This window comes from Zophobas morio, unplaced genomic scaffold, assembly GCF_036711695.1.
Source record: "Zophobas morio isolate AGI-343-1 ecotype UQ-CSIRO unplaced genomic scaffold, CSIRO_AGI_Zmor_V1 ptg000004l, whole genome shotgun sequence".
NCBI classification, from domain to species: Eukaryota; Metazoa; Arthropoda; class Insecta; order Coleoptera; family Tenebrionidae; genus Zophobas; species Zophobas morio.
In genome coordinates, this window is record NW_026972109.1 from 7,221,369 (window position 1) to 7,245,449 (window position 24,081).

The 24,081-nt window shown below is 36.3% G+C and overlaps 6 protein-coding genes across 13 annotated transcripts in view; 3 read left to right on the forward strand and 3 right to left on the reverse strand.

Annotated features, from left to right (window-relative positions):
• Positions 1 to 24,081, forward strand: part of LOC135139747 (tigger transposable element-derived protein 4-like) — a 191,023-nt gene that overhangs the window by 79,972 nt on the left and 86,970 nt on the right. The gene's annotated exons all lie outside the window — the stretch shown is intronic.
• Positions 31 to 1,788, forward strand: LOC135139625 (uncharacterized). Of its 2 annotated transcripts, none has more exons than XM_064069935.1 (7): positions 31 to 138; positions 281 to 378; positions 428 to 568; positions 622 to 799; positions 846 to 981; positions 1,030 to 1,259; positions 1,305 to 1,788. In XM_064069935.1, the coding sequence occupies exons 1-7, from the start codon at positions 60 to 62 to the stop codon at positions 1,427 to 1,429; spliced, it is 987 nt and encodes a 328-aa protein (XP_063926005.1). In that variant the 5' UTR covers positions 31 to 59; the 3' UTR covers positions 1,430 to 1,788. The 2 variants fall into 2 exon arrangements, with proteins under 2 accessions (XP_063926005.1, XP_063925998.1); XM_064069928.1 differs by lacking the exon at positions 31 to 138 and adding an exon at positions 145 to 226.
• Positions 1,912 to 5,307, reverse strand: LOC135139597 (ileal sodium/bile acid cotransporter-like). Of its 4 annotated transcripts, none has more exons than XM_064069904.1 (8): positions 5,156 to 5,307; positions 3,515 to 3,677; positions 3,339 to 3,461; positions 3,052 to 3,278; positions 2,568 to 3,005; positions 2,333 to 2,519; positions 2,210 to 2,285; positions 1,912 to 2,158 (listed from the first exon to the last, which is right to left on the reverse strand). In XM_064069904.1, exons 2-8 carry the CDS (start codon positions 3,675 to 3,677, stop codon positions 2,047 to 2,049), a joined length of 1,326 nt encoding a protein of 441 aa, XP_063925974.1. In that variant the 5' UTR covers positions 5,156 to 5,307; the 3' UTR covers positions 1,912 to 2,046. The 4 variants fall into 4 exon arrangements, with proteins under 4 accessions (XP_063925974.1, XP_063925968.1, XP_063925980.1 ...); XM_064069898.1 differs by lacking the exon at positions 5,156 to 5,307 and adding an exon at positions 4,634 to 4,714; XM_064069910.1 differs by lacking the exon at positions 5,156 to 5,307 and adding an exon at positions 4,061 to 4,595.
• On the reverse strand, positions 5,527 to 6,452 carry LOC135134602 (transcription factor HES-1-like). The gene is made up of 2 exons (XM_064063327.1): positions 6,051 to 6,452; positions 5,527 to 5,960 (listed from the first exon to the last, which is right to left on the reverse strand). Exons 1-2 carry the CDS (start codon positions 6,096 to 6,098, stop codon positions 5,577 to 5,579), a joined length of 432 nt encoding a protein of 143 aa, XP_063919397.1. The 5' UTR covers positions 6,099 to 6,452; the 3' UTR covers positions 5,527 to 5,576.
• LOC135134610 (centromere-associated protein E-like) lies at positions 12,669 to 14,785 on the reverse strand. 4 transcript variants are annotated; one of them, XM_064063354.1, is made up of 6 exons: positions 14,600 to 14,785; positions 14,077 to 14,270; positions 13,873 to 14,032; positions 13,254 to 13,815; positions 12,940 to 13,191; positions 12,669 to 12,893 (listed from the first exon to the last, which is right to left on the reverse strand). In XM_064063354.1, exons 1-6 carry the CDS (start codon positions 14,662 to 14,664, stop codon positions 12,696 to 12,698), a joined length of 1,431 nt encoding a protein of 476 aa, XP_063919424.1. In that variant the 5' UTR covers positions 14,665 to 14,785; the 3' UTR covers positions 12,669 to 12,695. The 4 variants fall into 4 exon arrangements, with proteins under 4 accessions (XP_063919424.1, XP_063919418.1, XP_063919404.1 ...); XM_064063348.1 differs by having other exon boundaries at positions 13,254 to 13,821; XM_064063334.1 differs by having other exon boundaries at positions 13,254 to 14,032.
• LOC135139652 (transcription initiation factor IIA subunit 1-like) lies at positions 19,491 to 21,101 on the forward strand. Its single transcript, XM_064069957.1, has one exon. The coding sequence runs from the start codon at positions 19,814 to 19,816 to the stop codon at positions 20,768 to 20,770; it is 957 nt and encodes a 318-aa protein (XP_063926027.1). The 5' UTR covers positions 19,491 to 19,813; the 3' UTR covers positions 20,771 to 21,101.

Genomic DNA, 24,081 nt, shown 5'->3' on the forward strand with positions numbered 1-24,081 from the left:
AAACCAAAAGTCCCCAGAAACGTCAACAGAACCATCTGTCAATAAAGTCAAGCTACACAATGTCAGTGCATCATTCCGAAGAGAACATGTCAAGATTGCTGAAACTCGCCCAAAAATTCAATTGCTTTTACTTGTCAGGTGAGTTTCGGCAGTGACGAAACCAGCAAGAATAATTCCTCGCTCGTTTACATTCACGAAATCGCGAAAATCTGGTGATTTATGTCTTGTTTGTAATATTGATCTTGGCATACACCCACTGGTAATTATTTAAAATTTGCAGGTCTTTCGACGGGCGATTGCAGGCCTTTTGTCGTCGAAGGCTTCCAAGTGGGATTAGTACGTCCAGATGTGATGAAGCAACTCCTCAAATTTCCAGAAGTACTTAATTATGCATATCCCAATTACTTAATAATGCAAGTTTTTCAAGGTTTTTCGAATTACCACTGGTTGCGTCGAACTAAACCCTGCTTTTAGAGATTACGAGGAACGCAGTATTCAAGTAGACAAAGTTTTGCGCGAATTGCGCGCAGGAAGCGTATTTATAGCTCTCAAGGGTTGGCGCGATGAGGTAACACGGTAAAACTGTCGCCTTTTAGTGCCTTGTTTATCCTCTCGTTCCAGTGTTACGAAGTCAAAACGGATTTCACGTCGACGAGTCTTCTCAAGATGGACCGTTCCGCGACGTGTCTCTTCGGTATAAGAAACTATGGCGTGGATATAAACGGCTATGTGAGACACCCCAAATTAGGTTTATGTATATGGCTGCAAAAACGCTCGCCTACAAAACAAACTTGGCCAGGTCAGTATCAACCCGTCAAATTTCTAATAATAACCGCGAAATTTAGGTAAATGGGACAACATGGTTGGAGGGGGGTTATCTGTGGGTCACGGTATTATAGAAACGGCTCACAAAGAAGCCATGGAGGAAGCGTCAATACCACCCGAACTGATGAAAAACATAGTTAGCGCGGGATGCGTTTCGTAAGTGCTTTTGTCAGTCAGTGTTGTGTATTGATGGGGTTTCTGCAGGTTTTTTTTCGAATCTGAACGGGGATTGTTCCCCAATACAGAGTTTGTGTTTGATTTGGAACTTCCATTAGATTTTATTCCAGAAAATGCTGATGGCGAGGTTGAAACTTTTGAGTTGCTTCCAGCTGCACAATGCTTAGAGAAGTTGTTCAGTGCCGATTTTAAGACGACGAGCGTTCCGGTTGCGTTAGATTTTTTGATAAGGCACGGCTTGGTCACGCCAGAGAATGGTAAGGGAGTGTCAAGGTTGATGGAGGTTTCATTCTGTTTTCTAGAGAAAGAGTTCATAAAGGTTGTGGAGTTGCTGCACGTACCGCTCCAGAGTATTTACAGTTACAGCCACGTGCTCATCAACAGTGACGTCAAGGAAAATGGCATCGCGAAAATGAATAGTGCATAAATGCTTCGGCCGTTTTTTGGTACAGGTTACGGTTTTTTGGTAGAATAGAAAAGAAGTGAGCCTTAAAGGATTTCCTAATTTATTTTACAGAGTTGCAATTTTTCAATACAAGTAGAGAGCTTTTGTAATTATTGTATATTTTGTCTAATTTATTTACAATTTTATACAATGTAGAAAACTAGAAGTAATACTGGAAAGAATTTATTTATTAGTATACATACTGAGAATCATCACAGTTTATATTGTGTGATTTTACGTACTACTTGTGATAATACATTTATTGTTTTTGGATGTACTTACGTGTACTCAACGAATTGTATTTATTACGATCATATACAACAATAAAACTCCAAGGCATTGACCAAAGTTTCAATTTACCCACTTAACCCTACCAACTTAAACAAAAACCACTCACCAAAAAATAACGGGTGTTCAACTGAAAAAATTTTAAATAAAAAAAAAACGTTAATGACGACGGTTGGTAAAACTTCAAAAAACGTTTATTTTTCTAAATCATTTTTCTAACGATAAGTACAAAAGTTGACTTTAAAGCTGTGCTTTGTTCATCACTACATACACAATAAACTATGTTCAAAAAATAATAATTATATCGAGTTCTACGAGATTGTCTGAATAAGTCTGTCCTCCCTCACGGGAATGTTATTGTCGTTGCTCAGTTCTTGCGGCGTCCTGTTACTCACAGTCAGCTTTTTAAAATTCGGGTATATCCTGCAAACCTCCGCCTATCAAACTATAATAACAAAGCTCAGTGATACCAACCTTGCTCGAATTTTCTTATAGATGAACATGAGGAGCAGAGGCACTGGTGTCATCATTGCAACCGAAACGGGGGCCACTGAAACTCAAAACGTCATTTTCGAACACAAAACCGACTCTAGTAACCTGTAGTGAGGTCTCCTTGTGGCTGAGGCAGCGTAAACCTCAACAAAAATATAGCAATTCCGGTATTTTGAATCCCGGTTTCTATAGCAATGGCGAGGCAATCTGGCGGCGGCTGCTTGAGTACTTTAGCCATTGCATACCCCAGAAAGTACCCCAAGTACGGCAAACCCATCCCCGCCACTACAATCTGTCTTAATTTAAGCAAATTTCCGCTTCCGCAATGCGACTTACTTACCTCCCACGAGAACAACTCAAACAAGTATAAGTTGGTCACGATCGCAAACACGACAATGAAAAGGAGCAAAAGCCCAGAGAACCCTTTCAAAATCCTCACCAAAAACGTCGACACTTTTTTCATATATCGTGAAATTAGAAATCCAATCCCTAGAGGTATCACAAGGGCTATCGCATACGTCGAAATCTGCGAATAAGGCACTTGAATATCGCCTTGGTCAAAAATCACTTTGCCTAAAGTGAACAACCACAAAGGGATCATCCCGAACGCCGCCAACGTACTAATGGTAGTCATAGTTACAGACAAGTCCATGTTACCATCAAGGACTACCGTCCATATGTTGGAGGCACCACCCGCTGGAGACACCCCGGTAAAAAACATCCCTAACTGCATCTCAGGGTTGTCGGGGAAGAGCACTTTACCCAGACCGAAACTGAGCTGAAATTAGTTTTTAGGTGGATTTTCGGGGGTTGAAGATACCTACAAGCGGCATCACTAAAAACTGGCCGGTGAAACCAATGGCAGGACCGATGGGACGTTTCAGATTTTTTAGCATTTCACCCCAGTTTAAGGCACAGCCGAAATTGATGTAGATTATACTGACTAGGGTTGCCACCGATGAGGTGAAGACGGTGTCAATGACGCGCTTTTTGCGGATCACGGTAACGTCGAGCTTGCCAGGGACGGACATCGCCCGGATTTGGGTCCGTCCTATTTTGGAAAAGAGTATACGTTATTATAAAGTTGTTGTTTTTGAAAAAAAATATGTACCCAGGAAGTTTCCAGTGAGGTTAAAACTTCCTTTGGGGTTTGTTATAATCAGGCTTTCCTCGATTTTAGCTACATTGTCGTTTTCTACATACAACTGCAAACTATCAAAGCTTTCTCCAGGATCTGAAAACATAATTTTTCACTAATTACCCAGTGCTATAGATTATTTCGAGTACCTGTTATGATACTGTAATTCACTGGCACGGTATCATACATGTGGAGTGTTACATTTTTTGGCTCGAATACAATTTCCAATGACCGGACAAGAGCAGCGTGACACAATAGTAGTAGTGTGACTACTACTATCAAAAATTGAACCATTCCAGATATGGGACACATCTAAAACAATAAATGGCCTTGTGATTAATAAGGTATTTTTTTATTGCCCGTTATCTACGTAAATAGCACGAATATGTAGCCAGGCAAGTCACAAACGAGTTCGAGAATAACTTATAAAGAAAATATTTATCGTAGTTTTGCTACGTTATAAATAAATGCAGTATGTGGTTATCTGACGAACGAAGTTTCTTTCGAAATCTAATAATATATCAAAAAATAGATTGAAAATCAATTTATAATGAGTCTAATGATGGATCGGGTGTCGTGCGGTTAAACGTCTAAAGATTTTATAATTCCTGTTACTCACACTATATTGATTTAAAGATAAATATCGCCTAAAACTAACCCATCAACATAACAATAATAGAAATAAAATTATATACCTTCAGTTATTCGCACCAAATAAACAACAAATTAACTAGCTTAACAACAATTAAAAACACCTGGACGAACAAACTCCACACTTATCAAGTTCACTTTCAGTCCACGACGTTGAAAAAACGTCTGAAAAACTACAAACTGCTTTCACTTATGCAAGTAACCCGTTACTTCGTAACCGATTATATTATTCGGACGTAGAACCAAGCTATTTTTTAATACCGCGTCTTACTCTTATCGTTATTTGTTCATTTTCACGTCCGTGATAAAACCGAACTAACTTTCTTTTGTAAGGATTAACCAATAATCCTTTATTATCCTGTTCAAATATTAATTTATTAAGTGCGCGCTTAATTGAATCGTGCTAACTCGTAATTAGGAATCACGCAACAGGATTTTATTGGAAACCTTGAAATATTTCTAACAGTGAACTTGAAGAGATAATCCCGCATTTGATTATATAAATCGCTAATCAGGACGCAGACAATAATTTCTCGACGCTTTGAACTACTTTGTTGACGATGAGTTCAAGGTGGGAAAAATGTATTCGGATTAATTATGAATCGAAAAACGTGTACCTTGGAACAGTAAACAAACACGAGTGACGGTCTAAGTGCATGGACATGCATTTATATCAACGTAATTTTTACAAGGCAGAAACCGCAATATAAACAAAATATTATTGCAAGTCAGAAGCGAGATAACAGTTAGGAAATCCACAATCACGGCAAACACAAACACGATTTATCTGTTTTTTAATGACTACTAGGGAAATCTTGCTGGAAAATGCGAAAATACTTTAGTTTTCTGCGAATGAGAATAATCATTCGGGATGTAGGATGTAGCTAAATAAATTATGGTTCAAGGTATTTTCCCTGCACTTTACGCATACACGCAAATTATTTTCGTTACAGTTATAAAAATTGTAGTGGTTGACACGTGGTCATTGCACTTTTTTCAATTTACGAAATATTATGTAATATTATTGCACTCTTCATTCAATTGTATTGTAACCTTGTAGACACCGCGGAGTATGTTTTTTAGAAAGTAATTTGCACACTTTTCGCATATCAACCAATTAAAGCATGACATAACCTTACCTTTGTATAATTATAAAGGTGGTGTTTGTTTTACAAAGATGAAGAGTTATAAACATTCACTCACTGGATACTAAATTATTTTCATAACTGTAAAATTGTCGGAAAGGCACGTGTAGCACTACTCCTATGCGAATCGTATACTGAAAAAAGAATATGGAAAGTGAAGATAAAGTGATAAAAGAGGGGATTATGGTGTGCGTGTGTGTTGAAAAGTAACAGAATATGTGTCATCTTTGTTTCACCTTGGTCAGCAAGGACGCCAACTTCACAACAATGTATAACTAGTTGCATACTCAAATTTATTTCATTTTATATTATAGAGTAGGGGTAGATTTAAAAACACCAATTTTACTTAACGTATTCAATTTATTTACAGTTTAATATCACAGAAAAAACAGTCTTCCAACAACAACATTTCTTGTCACCACGGCCTCCACACGTTGCCCATTTTCGTCAACTTGTCGCCGTTCTGACTGGGTGTAAAATTCGAAGGCATAACAAAAACGATATCACCACTACTCAACTTCGTAGGAATCAAAGTAACCCCCATTTTTAAGTCCGCAGAATCACAGCTTTTCTTCTCTTCAACGTCGTCTTTTTGGTTTAGTTTGCCCCGTAAATGTTGCACATAGCGAACCGTCATTTCCAAAATATCGGCCTTTTCTAACTTCGCGGTCCTTTGACCACTTCTCCGACTCGCCGATTCTTTGAGGGTGGCTTTAGAATCGAGGAGGATTTGCTTGAGGGCTTCGAGGCTGTCGTTGATTCGGGCGCGACGTTTCTTTTCCATCAGGGGTTTTCGAATCTGAAATAAAAAAAAATGCGATTAATATTTTTTTTTGACTACAATAAAAATACAAAAATATTTAAATAATAGATAGTGTTTAAAAAATACCTTGCGAGTTTCAGAAACTCCGACTTTTTTTTCGTTTTCGCTTTTCATTTTGGATAGTGACACCACTTGTTGCTTCTTGCAAATGACAGTTGAAGATCGACTCACGTGTTCTTAAAGAAGCGCACAACCCCCTCTCTTTCCTTGGATACCTGTTGAACTATTTACAAAAGCTCGGCTGGTGGGAATGGGGACCGTCAGAGGCGTCCCGGTTAAAATCTTCCAACAAAAATCAATTATTACTTCTCGTTTCCGTCGGTCTGGCTGCGTGTCTGTCCGCCGTCTGTGATAGTCTCCGAAACCACTGGATCGACTGTTGTCAAATTCTAAACGTGTAATACGAATATCATGTAGTGAGGTCACCTCGAAATTGTACAATGTATACGGGTTTTAAATTATGTAAAATAACATACTCCTACGCGAGACAGTCAGATTTTTGACTGTAGGACAGTTTTAAATCTATAAAATCGAATGCTTTGAAATATAGTAGACTTTACAAGGTTATCGTGAGCATGGTAAATTTTTAATCAAAATATTTTCGCTTATCCCCTTCAAAAAATTGATGCCGTCGTCATCTCAAAATTTTGTCGAATCAGGCGCGGATCCAGGGGGGGGGGGCAATGGGTGCACCCCCACAGGACCGAGGTACTTTATTTTGACCACTTTCAAAATTTTGAAATTGCATTTCATTTTGTAAATACAGTACCTACAACCTTTATAATCCGAATTCACGATTATCCGAACATTCAGTAATCCGAACACACGCTATTTGAAGTCGATGCTTCTTTAACCCGAACAAAAACTCTACAATCTGAACTGAACTTGGAAACACGCACCTACTTGCAAAAATGACGCAAGATCTTTGTGCATATGTTGTATGGAATATTTTGAAATTTTTAAAAATTGCGATTTCAGTGCACTGAATTAATTAACTAATTCTGGAAAAAAGGTTGAAGTTATCGAAGAAATGAGGCCCGAAATCTACAAGAAAAGGTATTTAGGTAGTTAAATTTCGAAAATCGTCGAAAATAGGTCGAAATTTGCATGAGGAACATTTCATTTTTGAAAAAATTTCCTAAAAATTCTGAAAAAATTCAGGCATATGTATATCCCGACGTTCTGTTTCCAAAAATAGCATGGAAAACCGAGCAATATTTTCGAAAATTCGGCGTGAAATTCGAATTTTTCGAATTTTTTAAAAATTGCCATAAGTATTTCAACTGGACGAATCTGGAAAAAAGGTTTAAGTTATCGAAGAAATGAAGCCAGAAGTGACTTCTGAGGTCCAAAATCTACAAGAAAACAAGTTAAATTTCGAAAATCGTCGAGAATACATAATGGAAAATTACATTTTTGAAAAATTCGTCTAAAAATTCTGAAAAAAATCAGGGTATATATCCCAGCGTGTTCCAAAAAGATAGCGTGTTTATGGTCACGGAGTAATATTTTTTTAGAATGTATCTATTATCCATTGTTGCTTAAGAATTCTTTAATTTTGTTTAATAAAATTAAGGTTTATTTCTTGAAGTTTGTTTTCAACTGTGTATGAAGTTGTTATTCAATTTCCTTTCAGATTTTTGGGAAAATCGCTGATCGGAACAAACCGTTAATCGGAACACACCTTTTTCCCAATTAATTCGGATTATCGAGGTTCTACTTTACACGACGAAAACAACCAAATGTCACCCATGTTATGTGAAAAAGAGTATACTAGTTAAAATTTTATAATTTTTTTTGTTTAGAACGCATTTCTGGGAAATAGGTGCAATACCACAAAAATTGCCCCCCCCCTAAACGAAATCCTGTATCCGCGCCTGTGTCGAATAAATCATATTTAAAATTATATTTCATAACTTTTTGAAAAAACCAGATATGTTGCAATGTACTTCAGGGACGCGGGAAGTTCTGTCGTAATAACTTTCCATTATTTTTTTTTTGGTGAATTTGTTAGTGAAAAATCTACTAAAAACAAGTAATTGCAATTAGGCTCCGCCCTCGCTCTAACAACGAATTAAAAAATCATCACAATTGAACTTGGAATGGATATGGGTAGGGGTTAATTTTTGACTTGTTTCTTTCTTAATATACAGAGTATTCTTTGAACAACACGACACTCAAAATATTTTTTTTTATTTCTAACATTTTGCCTTTTTTTCTTAATATTTACAGTCATCTTTTCACAACTAGAAACTTAAAACATGGTTAAAATGGTAAATTTGTACAGGGAAATATCGATTTTGCAATCACGCTCCGCCCCTCGATCTGACAACCAATGAAAAATTCATCACGACTGAGATCGAGACGGGGTTTCTTTTTGGGTTGTCTTTTTTAATTAATACATTTAGTTATTTTTGTATAACAAGATTACTGAAGAACAGATTTCACATAGTCGAATAAAAAAAATCGTCAGAATTGAGATAGGGTGGGTGGGTGGGGCTTATAATTTGTCTTTTTTTTTTCTTAATATACATAGCCATCTTTTCACAACAACAAACTTAAAACATGTGTAAAATGGAAAATTTATATAAGGAATTGTGGATTTTGCAATTATGGGGTGGAGCCTAATTGAAAAATCGATATTTCCTTATACAAATTTTCTATTAGAAGATGTTTTAAGTTTCATGTTGTGAAAAGAGGTCTACACATATTAAAACAAAAAGGCAAAATTTAAGCCCGCCCACCCACCCTATCTCGATTGTGATGATTTTTTTTATTCGCCTTGAATCAAGGGGGCGCAGCTTAACTGCAAAATTCTTATTTCTTTACAAGAAATTAAAAAATGTTTTTGAGTATCGTGTTGTTCAAAAGAATACTATGTATATTAAGAAGAAAGGCAAAATATAGACCCCGCCCACCCACCCCATCTTACTTGTAATGATTTTTTTTTCTTAGAAACTTAAAATACGTTTAAAATGGCAAACTTTTATAAGAAAATAAGGATTTTGCAATTAAGCTCCACCACTCGGCTTACGACGAATAAAAAAATCATCCGAATTGAGACAGGGTGGGTGGTTGGGGCTTATAATTTTCCTTTTTTTTCTTAATATACATAGTCATCTTTTTACAACAAACTTAGAACATATTTAAAATGGAAAATTTGTATAAGGAAATACGGATTTTGCCATTATGGGGCGGAACCTACTTCCAAAATCCATATTTCCTTATACAACTTTTCCATTTTAAACATGTTTTAAGTTTCATGTTGTGAAAAGAAGTCTACACATATTAAAATGAGAAGGCAAAATCTATGTATACTAGGAAACAAGGCAAAATATAAGCTCCGCCCACCCACCCTTTCTCAATTGTGATGATTTTTTTTTATTCGCCGTGAACCAAGGGGGTGGAGCTTTCGTGCAAAATACTTATTTCTTTACAAGAAATTAAAAACCCGTTTTTGAGTATCGTGTTGTTCAAAGAATACTATGTATATTAAGAAAAAAGGCAAATAAAACCCCGCCCACCAAACCCATCTCAATTGTGATGATTTTTTTTTATTTTTAGAAACTTAAAACAAGTTTAAAATGACAAATTTTTGTAAGGAACAATGAATTTTGCAATTAGGCTCCGCCCCTAGTAGGTCTGCCAATGAATGAAACTATTTGGATCAGGGCAGGTATGGGTGGGGCTTAATCTTTGGCTTTAATTTTTTTTTAATATACATAGCATTTTTTGAATAACATGATACTCAGAAACATGGTAATTTCTTGTAGAGAAATAATAAAGATTTTGCAGTTAAGCTTACGACGAATAAAAAAATCATCACAATTGAGACAGGGTGGGTGGGCGGGGCTACATTTTACCTCTTTTTCTTAATATATATATAGACTCATTTCAACAACAAAAAACTTAAAACATGACTGTCTAATTACATGGTAAATTCTTGCAGTAATCAATGCGGCAAAAGTTGAACATCAAAGTTACTATCAACGGAGTCTATAAATGACAATTTTCAGGTCTAAAAACAACGTCAACGGGAACTTCACCGTCAACAGCAAGTTTATAAATCCCACTTTATTATTTTCCGAAATGTTTTATTTTGTCACCCTTTTCGCGCCGCCACTGGCCGACCCACGCGCTCCATCACTTCCATCCAATATTACCATGCTTTACGGTTGCGTGAGCAAACGACAAAAAGGGCAGCAGCTCATTGAAGACCATGATGGTTCTTAGGAGAAGTGCATGAATGGATGAAAGGTCGGGTTCCGAACAATTAGTTAAAGATTTTTCGTCGTTTAACGTGGTGTGATATATGGCTTCGGCCAGATGTTTGCTTCACAACTCGAATTGATTGCTTTTAATATGGTCAAATTGCTTTAAAATATGGTCCTTTTATGGGAGCTGATGGGCGCTTTTGTGCCGCCACCAGCAACTAAAGTTTACAAATACTAACCATCATAACGCACTCGAACTACCAGCAAAGTTTGACTGCCGAAAATGTCAATTAGTACAGTCAATTCAGCATGAGACTGTCTGAACTAATATATTTTTTAATTAAAACGTAGTGAAATGATGTGTTATCTGTCAAATTAAAAAGTGGCAGTTCGAGCTTTTAAATAACAATATTTATTTTAATAAAACTGAATGCTTTACCACTATGTATGAAGTTCATGAAATAAATAGGAAAAAAGCTCAATAACGGTCGTTATGAGCAGGCAAGCTTTTGAGAATGCCGAAAGCTTTCGTCCTTCAGGTAGCACAACAACTCGCACTCAGCCACGCTTTTTCTTTGCGTCCACGCTCCACCACACTCTCACATACTAAAGCTGCTATACAGGCAAATTATTTGGCGTAAATAAATGACATGTTTTATAGCAGTTTGGTGGAGAATATTGTGGTGTCAATCCTGATCGATTATCATATAAAATCTTAATTTTGATCGATCAGTTTATCAATCAGTCACAGGCTATTAAATTACTTTTATGTGAGAACTTGTCAAATGTAATTTGAACGTAAATGGTTTTGCGTCAGTTATTACTATATCATTATTATTATTATTATAATAAATGTCTTGCTGCAAGCAATTCCCGGAATATGCGGCTATTATATGACCATTATCATAAATATTATTATTATATGCATTGCAAACCACCACGAATTTATTATTTTTTTTGTGACGAGCGTTTTTTCTTCCTTTGTAATTTTTGAAACGTTGTACAAATAACAAGAAAATTTTTTCGCCACCCATAGGTCCGTCATCTCCGCAGTCACACTTCGACTCGCTTCACTTCGCCCGTTCACTCTTCTTACATTCATCTCGACAGCCACTCGACCATGCTTCCACAATTTGAATAATCACACCGGCATAAATCAAAACTTGTAAATGCTCTGTTTGGGCGAAAAACTACAATGAAGCAAGTGACGCGAAGTCGGCGTCATTTAATTCAAGTTCATCAACCGGAATGGTCCAATGTAAAATCGCCTATTTAATCCGAAGTGCTTTTTGCCCTCTTTTTTCTCCAATCTCAAAGAAAACGAAGTTGAGCGAGGTTCACTTGTCTCTTCTCAGTTTACAGCACCTCCTCCTTCCTGTGCTTTGTCCGAAGTACGTTAGTCCTTTTTTGCATCGAGAGCGACAGTATTCAAATATCGGTTATCTCCAACGAATTTTTCGACCTTTTTATTCATCGCGAACAGGATATCGTTGAGAAATTGAGACCGTGGAGGGAAAACGCGCATTTATTTAGTAAAATCAAAGAACAGAGTGCGACGTGTGTCAAAACCCATTAGCCGGTTCGCTTTCCACACCGCTGCGCTGAAAATTTTTTCCCCCGTTTCAATCACCCGCTAAAAAGTGTTTGTTTTATGAATGAAATCACGTATCACCGATATTCAATGGGTTCTCCACGCTTCCATTATCACGCTTTTTGCCCATCCTTGACCGGATGTTCCCGTGCCGGCCCAGGGCGAGACCAATTAAAACTTCGTAACAAAACGCAACAGGAAGACTGGACTTTGGTGACCGCAGTCTTTTGATGAAGTGTAGGCGCGAAACTAAGACCGGTCGCAGGACAAAAAGAGGGTGTAAAAATACCCTTTGGCACCTATGGTCAGACGGGCCTTTTAGGGGATGATACGGATAATCTCGGCTGAGCCGCCACCTTTTTCAATGGGGTAAATCGGACGAGTGCTTTGGACGCGCCGACGCTCTTTTCACGGTGTTTGGGGTGCTTTCAAAGGGCGGTTAGCACCTGTGGACGGGGAAAGTTTCCGCAATAAATTCGAAAAAAACGGGTAAAACGAGTCTTTTTGAGCGCACAATGAAATCATTTGATCCAACCCTTCGCTCATTTTGTCGAAAAAACGAAATTCCTCAGCGCGGTTTTCGATTTCAAGAAAACGCACAAAGGAGCAGCAGCCACCTGTCAGAGAAAAGAATCCGTGACTTTTGTGCCAGTGTAGTATATAGACTACGTAGTAAATGGTAAAGTCTATTATTCCATTGCAAGTGCAAGAGGGGTGGGCGAAGATACTCCAGCATGAATGGTCCCAGGCGAGCTACATACAATTGTTATTGATTTTCGAACGGTTCAGTTTACTTCTTGTTTAGGCAGGAAGTGGCTTATTATTGCCTATTTAAAAATCCCATTCATCTTTTTCCCAAAAACGAACAAAAACCTCCCAGTCATGCCACGGTTTTATTAAACATTTTCAAAACATATTACTTTGGTGGAAGTTAAGGCTACTCTTACTGTTTGATGCTAGAGTTTTGAGGAAATTTTGAAACTCGATGGTGCTACTGATGATGCGACGTGGACCGCTGTTGTCGTCCGAGGAAGACCCGGTGTCCGTCGAATACAATCTCTCTTTAATGTTACCCAGTTTTAATCTCGGACGCAACATCTGCACCTAAAACCGACTATTAATCAAGAAAAAATTCTAGCTTGATGGCTACTTTGTAAGCGTTGTAGTTTATCAGGTTTTGCTTGACGGAGCTAATTTCGCCTTTTTTCTCTCTCTCGAGTAATTCGGATTCATTCTCTTTCGACGTGTCCATGCTTGACTCTTCTAAGTCGACCGAAATTTTGCTGTTGGCCTCGAAGTTGGCCTTCTTGGTCTCGAAAGCACCGATACTTCGCTGCAACTCCATGATCTTCTTCTGGAATTTGCAAATGTCGGCCTCCGTGTCGGTGATCTGCGGCAAAAACTTAAAAATAATAATTTTTAAGGCAACAACTTAGTAAAAGCATCACTCTGTTTTTAACTTACGTCCTTGCTCGTAGGCTTCTCCGACGTGTCTTTCTCAGGAAACTGCTCAATGTTCGACTCACTTTCCTGCTTCTGCAATATCTTCACTTTCTCTTCCAACTTCGTGTGGCTCTTCTCCAAATTGCTATATTTAGCTCGCAAGATATCTCGATCTCGGCACACTTCCTTCAGATGCAGCTCCAAGTTGTGCGCTTTCCTCGCAATCAGCTCCTGATTAGCGTTAGCAAAGTCCTTGTACTTCAAATTTTCCTTCAAAGTGTTAGCAGTCCTTGCTAACTTCTCCTTCACCATGAAAGTCTCCAACTTGTACTCTTCAATCTGCTGCTGCGCAGTCAAATTCTCCTTCTGCGCCATCACCAGCTGCTGCGCCAGCTCATGTTTCTCTTTCTTCACCTCCTCGAGAACTTGCCCCAGGTTCTGCTCCTGCATCTTCCCGGTTTCTTTGGGAGTGAAGAGCTGGTTTTTGAAGATAATTTTACAGTTGCTTTTGGTGGAGTCCGAGTTCTGCTCTGAGCTGGTTTCGGTGTCTTGTATTTTGCCGATTTTGCTCGCTAGAACTTTCCTGTTTCTAAACACGTTATAAATTTTGAAAAGCTTCCAAACAATCCACGACATGGACCTGATAACTGAACAGAAAACCAGTGAACATAGAAAAGCACAGACGTTCCAGAGGAGTATCGGCCAGCTCATTTTCTGCTTCGGGGCTTCCTCGGACTGATTAGTGTCGTCTTGTACGCGGTTCAGGTGGTTGTATTGGTCCTTGAGGACTTCATCTAAGCCTGGGTTTGGGTTAGTTTTGGAAAATTTCGCGAGTTTGACTTACTGTGGGAGCATCGTTTCCATGTGGATTCGCCGAGGAGGTCAGTGCAGCAAAGCAGGCCCCAGAACGCAAACCCGAGACTCAAGAGAGCTTTCCAGTTGATTCGCATGTCTGTTTTTTCGAATTTGTCGGTAACCCATAAAGACGGGAATGGAGAAATGTGTGAAATTTTCGTAAGGAGAAATGACAAAAAACAACTAAAAATATCAATAGATTTGATGGTGACGTTAAATAACTGCAACAGGCTTGATCTTGCGAGGATCAGCTGTCTGTATTGTTATTAGGAACGGATGTGTGTGAATGGAAGTCAACAGGCCAAAATGAGACGAACGCGACAATAAATACTTCAAAATTTTCACAAAAGCCGGTGCATAAAGCGTGAAATGTTTTCGGCTTGAATGGGTAGGTGTGCAGGGTGACGAGACACAATTATGGCTATTTAATTTAGTGAGGGTGAGGTGGAGTGGAATTTATGTGTTCATGTGAAGAATGTGAAGGGAATGTCAAATCTGAAGCGAAAATTTACCTTGCTGAAAATCTGGGAACAGCAGGCGACATTTTACGGTTAAGTTCACGAAAATTTTGTATCATCTTTCACTATACTTTCCGTTTTTTCTAACTTTTTAATTATCAGTTTTTATTTTACACAAATCGTACGTGAAGATGATCTTGACAGGAGTATGGCATTGCGAGATTTTTTTTCTTTTTTTGTTTTTTTTTTGTGACACGTGTCATTGCCATTTCTGTTGAAACACCACTTGTTGATCGTAAATTTGGTAACGTTCATATTCACACAATTTTCTAACTAAAAGCCGTTGTCATATTTCCCTACAAAAATTTACTATTTTTAATGTCTTTAAAGTTTCTAAGAATAAAAAAAACATCACAATTGACATGGGGTGGGTGGGCGGGGTAAATATTTTGCTTTTTTTTCTTAATGTACATAGTATTCTTTGAATAACATGATACTCAAGAACATGTTTTTAATTCCTTGTAAAGAAATGAGTATTTTGCAGTTAAGCTCCGCTCTCTTGGTTCACAGCGAATAAAAAAATTCATCACAATTGAGATAGGGCGGGTGGGCGGGCAGACATTTCGCCTTTTTGTCTTAATATGTGTAGACTTCTTTTCACAACATGAAAGTTAAAACATGTTTAAAATGGAAAATTTGTATAAGGAAACATCAATTTTGCCATTAGGCTCCGCCTTATAATTGCAAAATCCATATTTCCTTGCAAAAATGTTCTATTTTAACCATGCTCTAAGTTTCTTGTTGTGAAAAGATTACTGTGTATATTAAGCAAACAAGGAAAAAATAGAATGTGTAATAATGTATGTCTTTCCAAAATTTAAGCAAAATTTCCGGTCCAAGTTCGGGCGTTCACTAATCCGACACAGTCGCTGACAAAAGCAACGATAAAATTCGTTTCGGTCCGAAGAGCTGTCGTTTATATTGACCGCTCAACCCTCAATAATCCGATGCTTAACCTATAACCCATCATAATCGTTAAGATAATTTACAACGTTACCTGCTGCTGATGTCAGCTTTTCGGATTCTGACCAAAAATTATCAACAAGAATTCTTGTTAATTTTCTTTGCAAAATATAAATGAAAATGACTCTAATTATGAGGATTGCCGCTGTACTTTCGAAGCTGTACATTGTGTAAAGCTGTCAGTCAAAATTAGTCACTACTTTTGTACCTTTCCAGGACCGTATTTGTTCTCTAGTAAATGTATTCCTAATGCATAATGGTTTTATTACAGGTTGCGATCTAAAGTACTAAATACCCCTCATAAAATCGTTGACGACGTTTGCATTTATCTTTTGCTAAACTTTACTGAGCAAGTAAATTTTATATCATCTAAAGTAGTCTGTGTCCCAAAGTTTCTGGTAACCGAATAGATCAGTCAATAAATAATAAATTAATATTTCTAAATATATACTTATAAGTGTTGCTATTTGTAAAAATTTGTCGAAAGTTGTTTCCATAGAAGGCTTACCGGCTGGCAATAAATGGTCTTCGAAACATTTCTTCCTTAGATTTAGATATTTAGTGATAGCCGCCCCTGAACGAAACGACAACAGCCGGTCGAGCTGTAGTGGACACGTTATTTATTTACGGCCCTAAAACCTTTTCTATTGTAACTTAACTTTGACACAATGGGAAAATTTTATGATAGGCATATAACCTTATAGCTCTTGGACTACTATACAATGAAACATATCCAGCATTTTCGAGTTGAGTTTCTACTTTACACAATTTTGTGATGAGCTCATCAACATTTTTGCAAGGACACGTATATGAACTTGGATTGGTGCAATGTAGTATTTGCGAAGATAAGACTGACTGTGGCAAATTATATACCCCCTAAGAAAATCGAGAGCGGGTGGACATAACTAGTATTTGTTAAAATAAGATTGATTTTGGTAAATGACTGAACAATATTAAGAGTAAACACTGGAATGAACAGAGGGTGGGTGGGCGGGGTTATTGCTTGCTTATAAAAGATTCTGTATGATAAAGTTAACTTTAGCCCCGCCCACCCACCCGTTCATTTTTTCTCGAGAAATAAGAAATAAATGTTATAGCACACCTTGGGTGGTGGATTCGATTCCCGCTCTGCTTCTGAGCGTTTATATTCGTCCCGTTTCCTCGGCCTATTGGAAACTAATTAATAAAATAAAATAAAATAACAAAAAAATTGCGATTAACTTTTTTTTAACAGCTTACTTTCTATTAGTTTCCATTCTCAGTTAACAAAAGAACATATAATTCACCCCGCCCACCCACCCTGCCTCTATTTCAGTGATTCATTTTGTCTAGCCCGAATGAAAGGTGGATTTCAGTTGAAGAGAGATAAAATCGTTAGAATGGGAACAGCGTGTCTGGGCGGGGCTAGTATCTGCAAGATAAGATTGATTTTGGTAAATGCCATACCCTCTAAGAAAATAAAGGGTGGGTGGGAGGGGTTAGTACTTGCTAAGATAAGACTGATTGTGGCAAACGGCATACCCTCTAAAAAAATAGAGGGCGGATGGGCGGGGCTAGTACTTGTTAAGATAAGATTGATTTTGGTAAATGACATATCTTCTAAGAAAAAAAGAGTGGATAGGCGGGGCTAAAACTTGCTAAGCCAGGACTGAATAATATCAAGAGTAGTCACTGGAACGAAGAAGGTATGCGTGGGTGGGGTACTGCTTATTCATAAAACTAGAAAAAAAAAACAAATTTAGCCCCGCCCACCTTCTTTCTCCATTTCACTGACTTATCTTATTTCGTGTAAAATGGAAATTGAAAAATAACAGTACATATTGTACACTGCACATTTTAGACAGGATTTATTCGGCAAAATTTTGGCATGACGTCATCAATTTTTTTTGGTGGATAAACAGATACTTTTGAGTAAAAAGTTACCATGCTTACAATAACCTTAAAGCGTCTACAAGATTTCAAAGTATTTAGTTTTGCAATTGTTGCTTTAATGAATTAAATAAATTGAGTCATTAATTTTTTGGGACACCTGTATAAGCAAATATAAAAAATATTAATGCAGTGATAAGTCACAAGTGGAAACTCATCACATGTTGCACATTTAATATATAGGATTTATTCAGCAATATTTTGAGGTGACGTCATCATTTCTTTTTTAGGGGCGGCTGAGCAAATACATTTTGATCAAAAATTTACCATGCTTATGATAACTTTAAAACATCTGCAAGATTTCAAAAAATTCTATTAAATTGCAAAATGTTGTTTTGTAATTTTGATTTTTTTTCCAAAAATCTGGATGTTTTGGGTAATGCAGTAGATCATAAAAGTTGGTATAAAAGATTTATTAGACTGTCCTTCGAAACACGACCAATACGTACATCTGATTCATAGAACCTTTGTTCATTTCAGATAAGCAATCGAAGAGGAGCTCAGATCTGTAAATTATAATTACGATAATCGTAAACCTGTGTTCAAAGAAGGATGTTGTTAATTTTCTTTGTATGTAGCCACAAAGGCAAAGATAAATATTATTTATTTGTTCGTAGGCTGGTTCGTGATGATGGTAACACATTCTAGTGACTAGACAAAGAGACTACTTCAAATATATGCATTTTGCTTAAATGAATAATTATATTTAATTTAGAAATGAGTATTTACAACAGAGATTTAGTTATATGAGAATAATTTGGTATAACAATAAATTGTAGGGTAGTTTAACATGCAAATATAATTAACAGAAAATGAACTTCAGTATTAAATCATTTTTAAATAAATTCAAAAAAACGTTGTAACTTTGAAACTAAATCTTTAAAAGCATAATAAAACAAACATTTAAAAAATCTAAAACAAAAATATAACAAAACTCAAAATTGGTAACTTAACTCATAACTCAAAATTTGTAACATAACTCACAAATTTGGTAAGGAACATTATAGTAGTTGAGTCGTCAGGGTTCATTAAACAATATAACTGTTTAATTAATAATTTCAATGCCAATTAATCTTTAAAAATATAAAACTCAAACCATTATCCAAACGACAATACAAAGGGCGATTTATCATCAAAATTAATCTGAACTTTAACCTTAGTTCCAGGCCGCGGTCATCTTCACTCCTTGGGTATGGTGAGGAATTAAAGCACTCCAGGTACCGGTAAAGTACTTTATTATTATAATATAGTACTTTAGGTATGTGTAATCCTGGTAAATAGATCAAACCTGTCGCCATAGGATTACCATAAAAGTGTTAACTTTTATCAAATAGTGTATATTACTCTTCTCTTTATGAATAAACACCTGCACAGGAGCGGTATTTATTATAGTAAAACAAGACCAGATATCGAACGAAACTGAGTTCACTGATGGTCAAGTAACATTCAGTGTGCTGATTATATGTACGCAGATAAATAATAATACAATGATATTCCAAAAACGCGTCGGTCTATTCGATCTAAGCCTGGCCATAACTTCACTACTGCTTCGCTTGACTCAGCTTCATCTCGGGACAGTGTATATAGTACCCATTTGTTAGGCACTAGATATTATAGTTCGTTTATTTTCATAAATTGGCATTTCGCATATCATAAAAGGTAGAATAAAACATAATAATTATAGTTTATTTCGCCTCATATGGACTTATTATGCAAGACTTTACCTTCATATGTAAGTTGAAAAGATTTAAATTTATTTATAATAGTTGAAATCAAATTTTTGTATTGTTATATTTTAGCCGATTATGGTGGTACTAAAAGTGATAACATTTTTATTTTCAATTATTGTCACATTTTGCTTCTAGTTTTTAGCACAATATAATCCAACATTTTTTCTTACATCTGCAACCAGCAATACATGTGTTTTGAGAACTACGCCACTTCAAATTCGGCGCATGCGTATCACTTTCGATCACGTCCTTCGTTCAGCCGTAATCACAGGCCGTAATTTTCCCTTATTTTTCATTTTCCTTCAAAAGCAAGATGTCGTCGGTCAACTGATTTCCCTAACCTCAAAGTGCATATGTGATAATTAAAATGAGATTAGCAACCATCCATTATCTCAATTGTTGTTAATAATCACACCAAGTTTATTCGCATATCAGCAAACGTGAACATTTTCATTTTTATCACATCAAGGTTAGGTGAAACTTGTGTGTCACCCGAACCAGCCCTTCGCACATATTGCAACGTACCCACATCTGACTATGCATTAACGACGTCCTGACTCCGCAAATCCAGGTAACTTCCCTGAAGATGGCGAACTCGCTGTGCAAAACGTCGGTCCTCCGGATTTACCAGGAGGTGATAGACGACGTGATCAGCGGCGTCCGGGAAATCTTCCTCGAGGATGGCGTCGACGAGCAGGTCTTGCAGGAGTTGAAGCAGACGTGGGAGGCCAAATTGAAAGCGAGTAAAGCAGTCCAGAATGAACAAGAAGAAAAGGTGAAGAAGCAGGAGTTGAACTCCACAAATGGATTCCCGAAGCAGCACATACAGCAGCCCGTGCAGCAAGTGCAGCAACCCGTGGCACAGCTCGTCGAGACGAAAATGGTGCCCATACAAATCACACTACCAGCACAGCCTGGAACAGATCAAGCCCCGAGGATTTTAACCATTCAGGTACCAGCAACGGCGTTACAAGGTAACCAGCTACAGAAAGTCCTGACGGGACAGATCATCACAGCCACCATGAATCTGCCGGCGAATATCGCGTCTTCGGTTCTCCAGCAGCACGTCAACGCCGTTTTTAATAGTCAGCAGCAGCAAACCGTCACTATTGTTAACAGGAACATTGTACAGACCGATGGGGCCCATGCTGTGGACGACGACGAACAAATAGAAGTCGAGTTTATTTTACCGAAGAACAAAAAAACGAAAATCCCTCAAGTGGACGGGCCTGTGGATACTTCCGACGACGATGAAGACGGCTCAGACGACGATAACGACGACGACGATATCGACGATGATAAAGAAGAGGACGATCAGGAGATGGAAGAGGAAGGGGGCGAGGAGGAGCCCTTGAATTCTGAAGATGACGTTACGGATGATGATCCTACTGACTTGTTCGATACTGACAATATTGTCGTGTGTCAGTATGATAAGATCATCAGGAATAGGAACAAGTGGAAGTTTTATTTGAAAGATGGCATTATGAATTTGAGTGGGCAGGATTATGTCTTCCAAAAGGCCAACGGTGACGCTGAATGGTAAATTAAATGGGGTGGAACGTTTTGTACTCTTGATTTTCCGTTTTGTGTTGGCTAAGTTTGTCTGGATATTTTCACTAAATAATATAGCACTCGTATTCCCCATAACTTATCCATAATTCAGAGAGGATGTACCCACCTATTCCCTAAGTTATTAAAATTATGGTTTTGTATGTATGAATATGGAATATGTTCGCTAATGATTAGCCTGATTTGTAGATTGTGTTATCCATTATAAATGTAACTAATAATAGGCGTTTAGATTTAATCGAAATTTTTACTATGTATTATGATTATCGATAGCCGTTTGTGAATAAAACTATTTTTGAAGTTAAGGCCTTTATTTCTGGGTGTGGTGTTCAGTCTGCGGTTCGCAACGTTCGTGCACTTTTAAAAAATGCTTCTTACTTATAGAATTACAAAGTGGTGTTTAACAAATCGATTCGAGTTATTTATTTAGATGTGGATTATCGGTTAGGAAGTTTCATAATTACGAATAACTTCGGGTTTAACCGACAAAACTTGGCAGAAATATATGATCATATACTACTCATTAAACACTACATCATTTTTGCTTAATGGTAGTGACCAGATTACTACCTACAGAAAATTGTATGTTGGATAAATATGTATTTTATGGTTGACCTTTATATAACATTGACTTGGAATAAGATTTATAAGGTAGCAGTAATTTTTTTATGGCTCCCTACTGAATGGCTGTAATTAATTGATGGGATTTTTATTACTAATAATATCGGAATCACTTACAAAAATATGAAAAAATCTGTCCCTAAAATTGTAAATATAGCCTTTCATCTATTTAATAAGAGTTACTCCCCCTCCTAAAACACCTACATATTATTTCATAAATAATATCTTTCCCAGACTTCTACGTTAGTAAAACACATAATGTGAGTCATTGTCAAACACACCAGTTGAATTAATTTAATCCTAATGAACTTTCCTCATTTCCGAGGGTTAGCTACTATTAATTGAGACGACAAAAAAATACTTTATGTACAGGATCGATTATTATTATAAACAAAAAAAGTAAAGAAACGCGTCAAACTGTTTATTTCCAGTGAAATTTAATTCAAAATAATATATAAAAAAATTGTGGAAGGTTATTTTGACAGAATCCCTCGCCATTGAAGATAGTCCGATAAATTCCGCTTCTTTAAAAAATGTAATAACTGTTAACCTCTACAAAGAACGTAATTAACATTCCTGCAACCCCTGCGTCTTTAAATATGAAATATATTTAAAGCAGATAACTAATAATGCGAAAAAATGTAGACAATTTCAATTTCTTGGTATATGCTTAACTTCGACTGTTTATGTTCATAGTAAGACCGATTGACTAATTCATACTCAGTTTTCTTGCCAAAAACACTCATAAATTTGAAGAAATTCGGCAAAAATGTAAGATGACAGACAAATTTTGACTAACGATTAACCAAGTTTTAAATAATCTTGAAATATTTGCACAATTTCACAGCATTCGGTTTTTGCAATTTCAAAGTTACATTGTAACATACTGTTGTAAGTACAATGTTGATTTTTTTTTCCAAAAATCTGGATGCCAAGGGTAAAAACTCAACACGGATTCATAAATCACACATGCAGGAATATATTTTATAAAATTTAAACAAACAAATTTTGATTAACGATTTCCTACAACGTTAAAACGTTTGCAATATTTCAGTAGATTCGCTTTTGCAATTTTTAAGGTAAATTGTAAAATACAATTTTGAATTTTTTCCAAAAAATCTCGATGTCTAGGGTAAAAACTCAACACGGATTTTAAATTACACATACATGGAGTATGTAGTTCCATAAAATTTAAAAAACATTGGTTCTACAAAATTATAAAATTACGTCATCATTTTTAGGAGGCCATAAACGAAAAAAAATTGATTGGGTTTTATAGTTTCAAAGTTAAATTCTAAAATGTTACACAATTTTGATTTTTTTTACAAAAATCTGGATGTCTAGGGCGTAAACTCAATACGGATTCATGAATCACACATGTAAGTATGCAATCCTATAAAATTAAATATATAACACCAAAAAAGGGACAAATTAGTGGTAAGTAAGTAAAATGGTACATTTCACCCCACATTTTGTTTTTTACTTTATTATAAGGTGTTTTATCATTTTTAATTTTTTCAATTTCGACGTCGAAGTGTTTTTTGTTATAAAAATCGCAAAGTCAGCGGTTTCTACATGGATCCACTGGAATTATGGTCAAAATCTTTAGAAATTCACAAGTTTTTAAAAAACAACCTTAAAAATGGGGTGAAATGTTAAAAAAATGCAAAAAAAACTTCACGACAAAAATTGACTTTTTTTATTTTATAAAAAAGCAATAAAAAACTTCAACGTCAAAATTCGCCTGTTTACTTAAAAACATGATAAAGTACCATAAAATTGATGAAAAAAACAGGTAAAAAAAATTGGTCGAAGGTTATTCCAACAGAACTTCCCTCGCCTCTGAAGTGCAGCAAAATAAATCCCACTTTTTCGAAAAAAATTATTTTATTTTTGCAATTTTTGTTAAGTAAAATCCAGTGAAGTAAATAACGGTCCCACAGATTTTTTGACCTGAATTTTTCACTTCATCAATCATTCATTTTTTCGATTTCAAATTTTTCGACTTTTGAACTTTTGAATTTTTCTGTTTATAGATTTTGAAATTTTTCGAATTGAATTTCTAGTTTTCAATTTTTTATTTTTCTATTTCCAATTTCTAAATTTTTTGTTTTTTCAATTTCACTTTTTTTCAATATTTCGTTTCGTCAATTTTTCCATTTGCAATTTTCCAATTTCTTCTTTTTCTTTTCTACAATTCTGTGATCTCTTCGAGTTTTCATTTTTAAATTTTCGAATTTTCCGATTTTCTCATTTTCGAATGTTTCAATTTTTAGATTTTGCAGTTTTTCGAACTGAAATTTCACGAGTTTTGAATTTTGAATTTTTGCATTTTTTCATTTCTTCGAGGAAAACGAGAAAGTACAAGTTATTCTACATGGTTTATATTAGAAGTACAGTCCAAAATTATTGAATAATATATTGACACTATGTTTTTTATTATAATATCTCTCGTTCTTTCTGCCAAAAAATTGCTGAAAGAAAATTATGTACATAAAGAAAAAAAACAAACAAAAGGTTAAGCCCCACCCATCCGCCCCCATCTCAATTGTGATGAGGGGCGGAGTTTAACTGTAACATCAAAATTTCTCTAGAAAATTCAATCCTTTTAAAAACATGTTTCATACGGTAATTTCTTGTAGAAAAATGTGGATTTTGCAAATA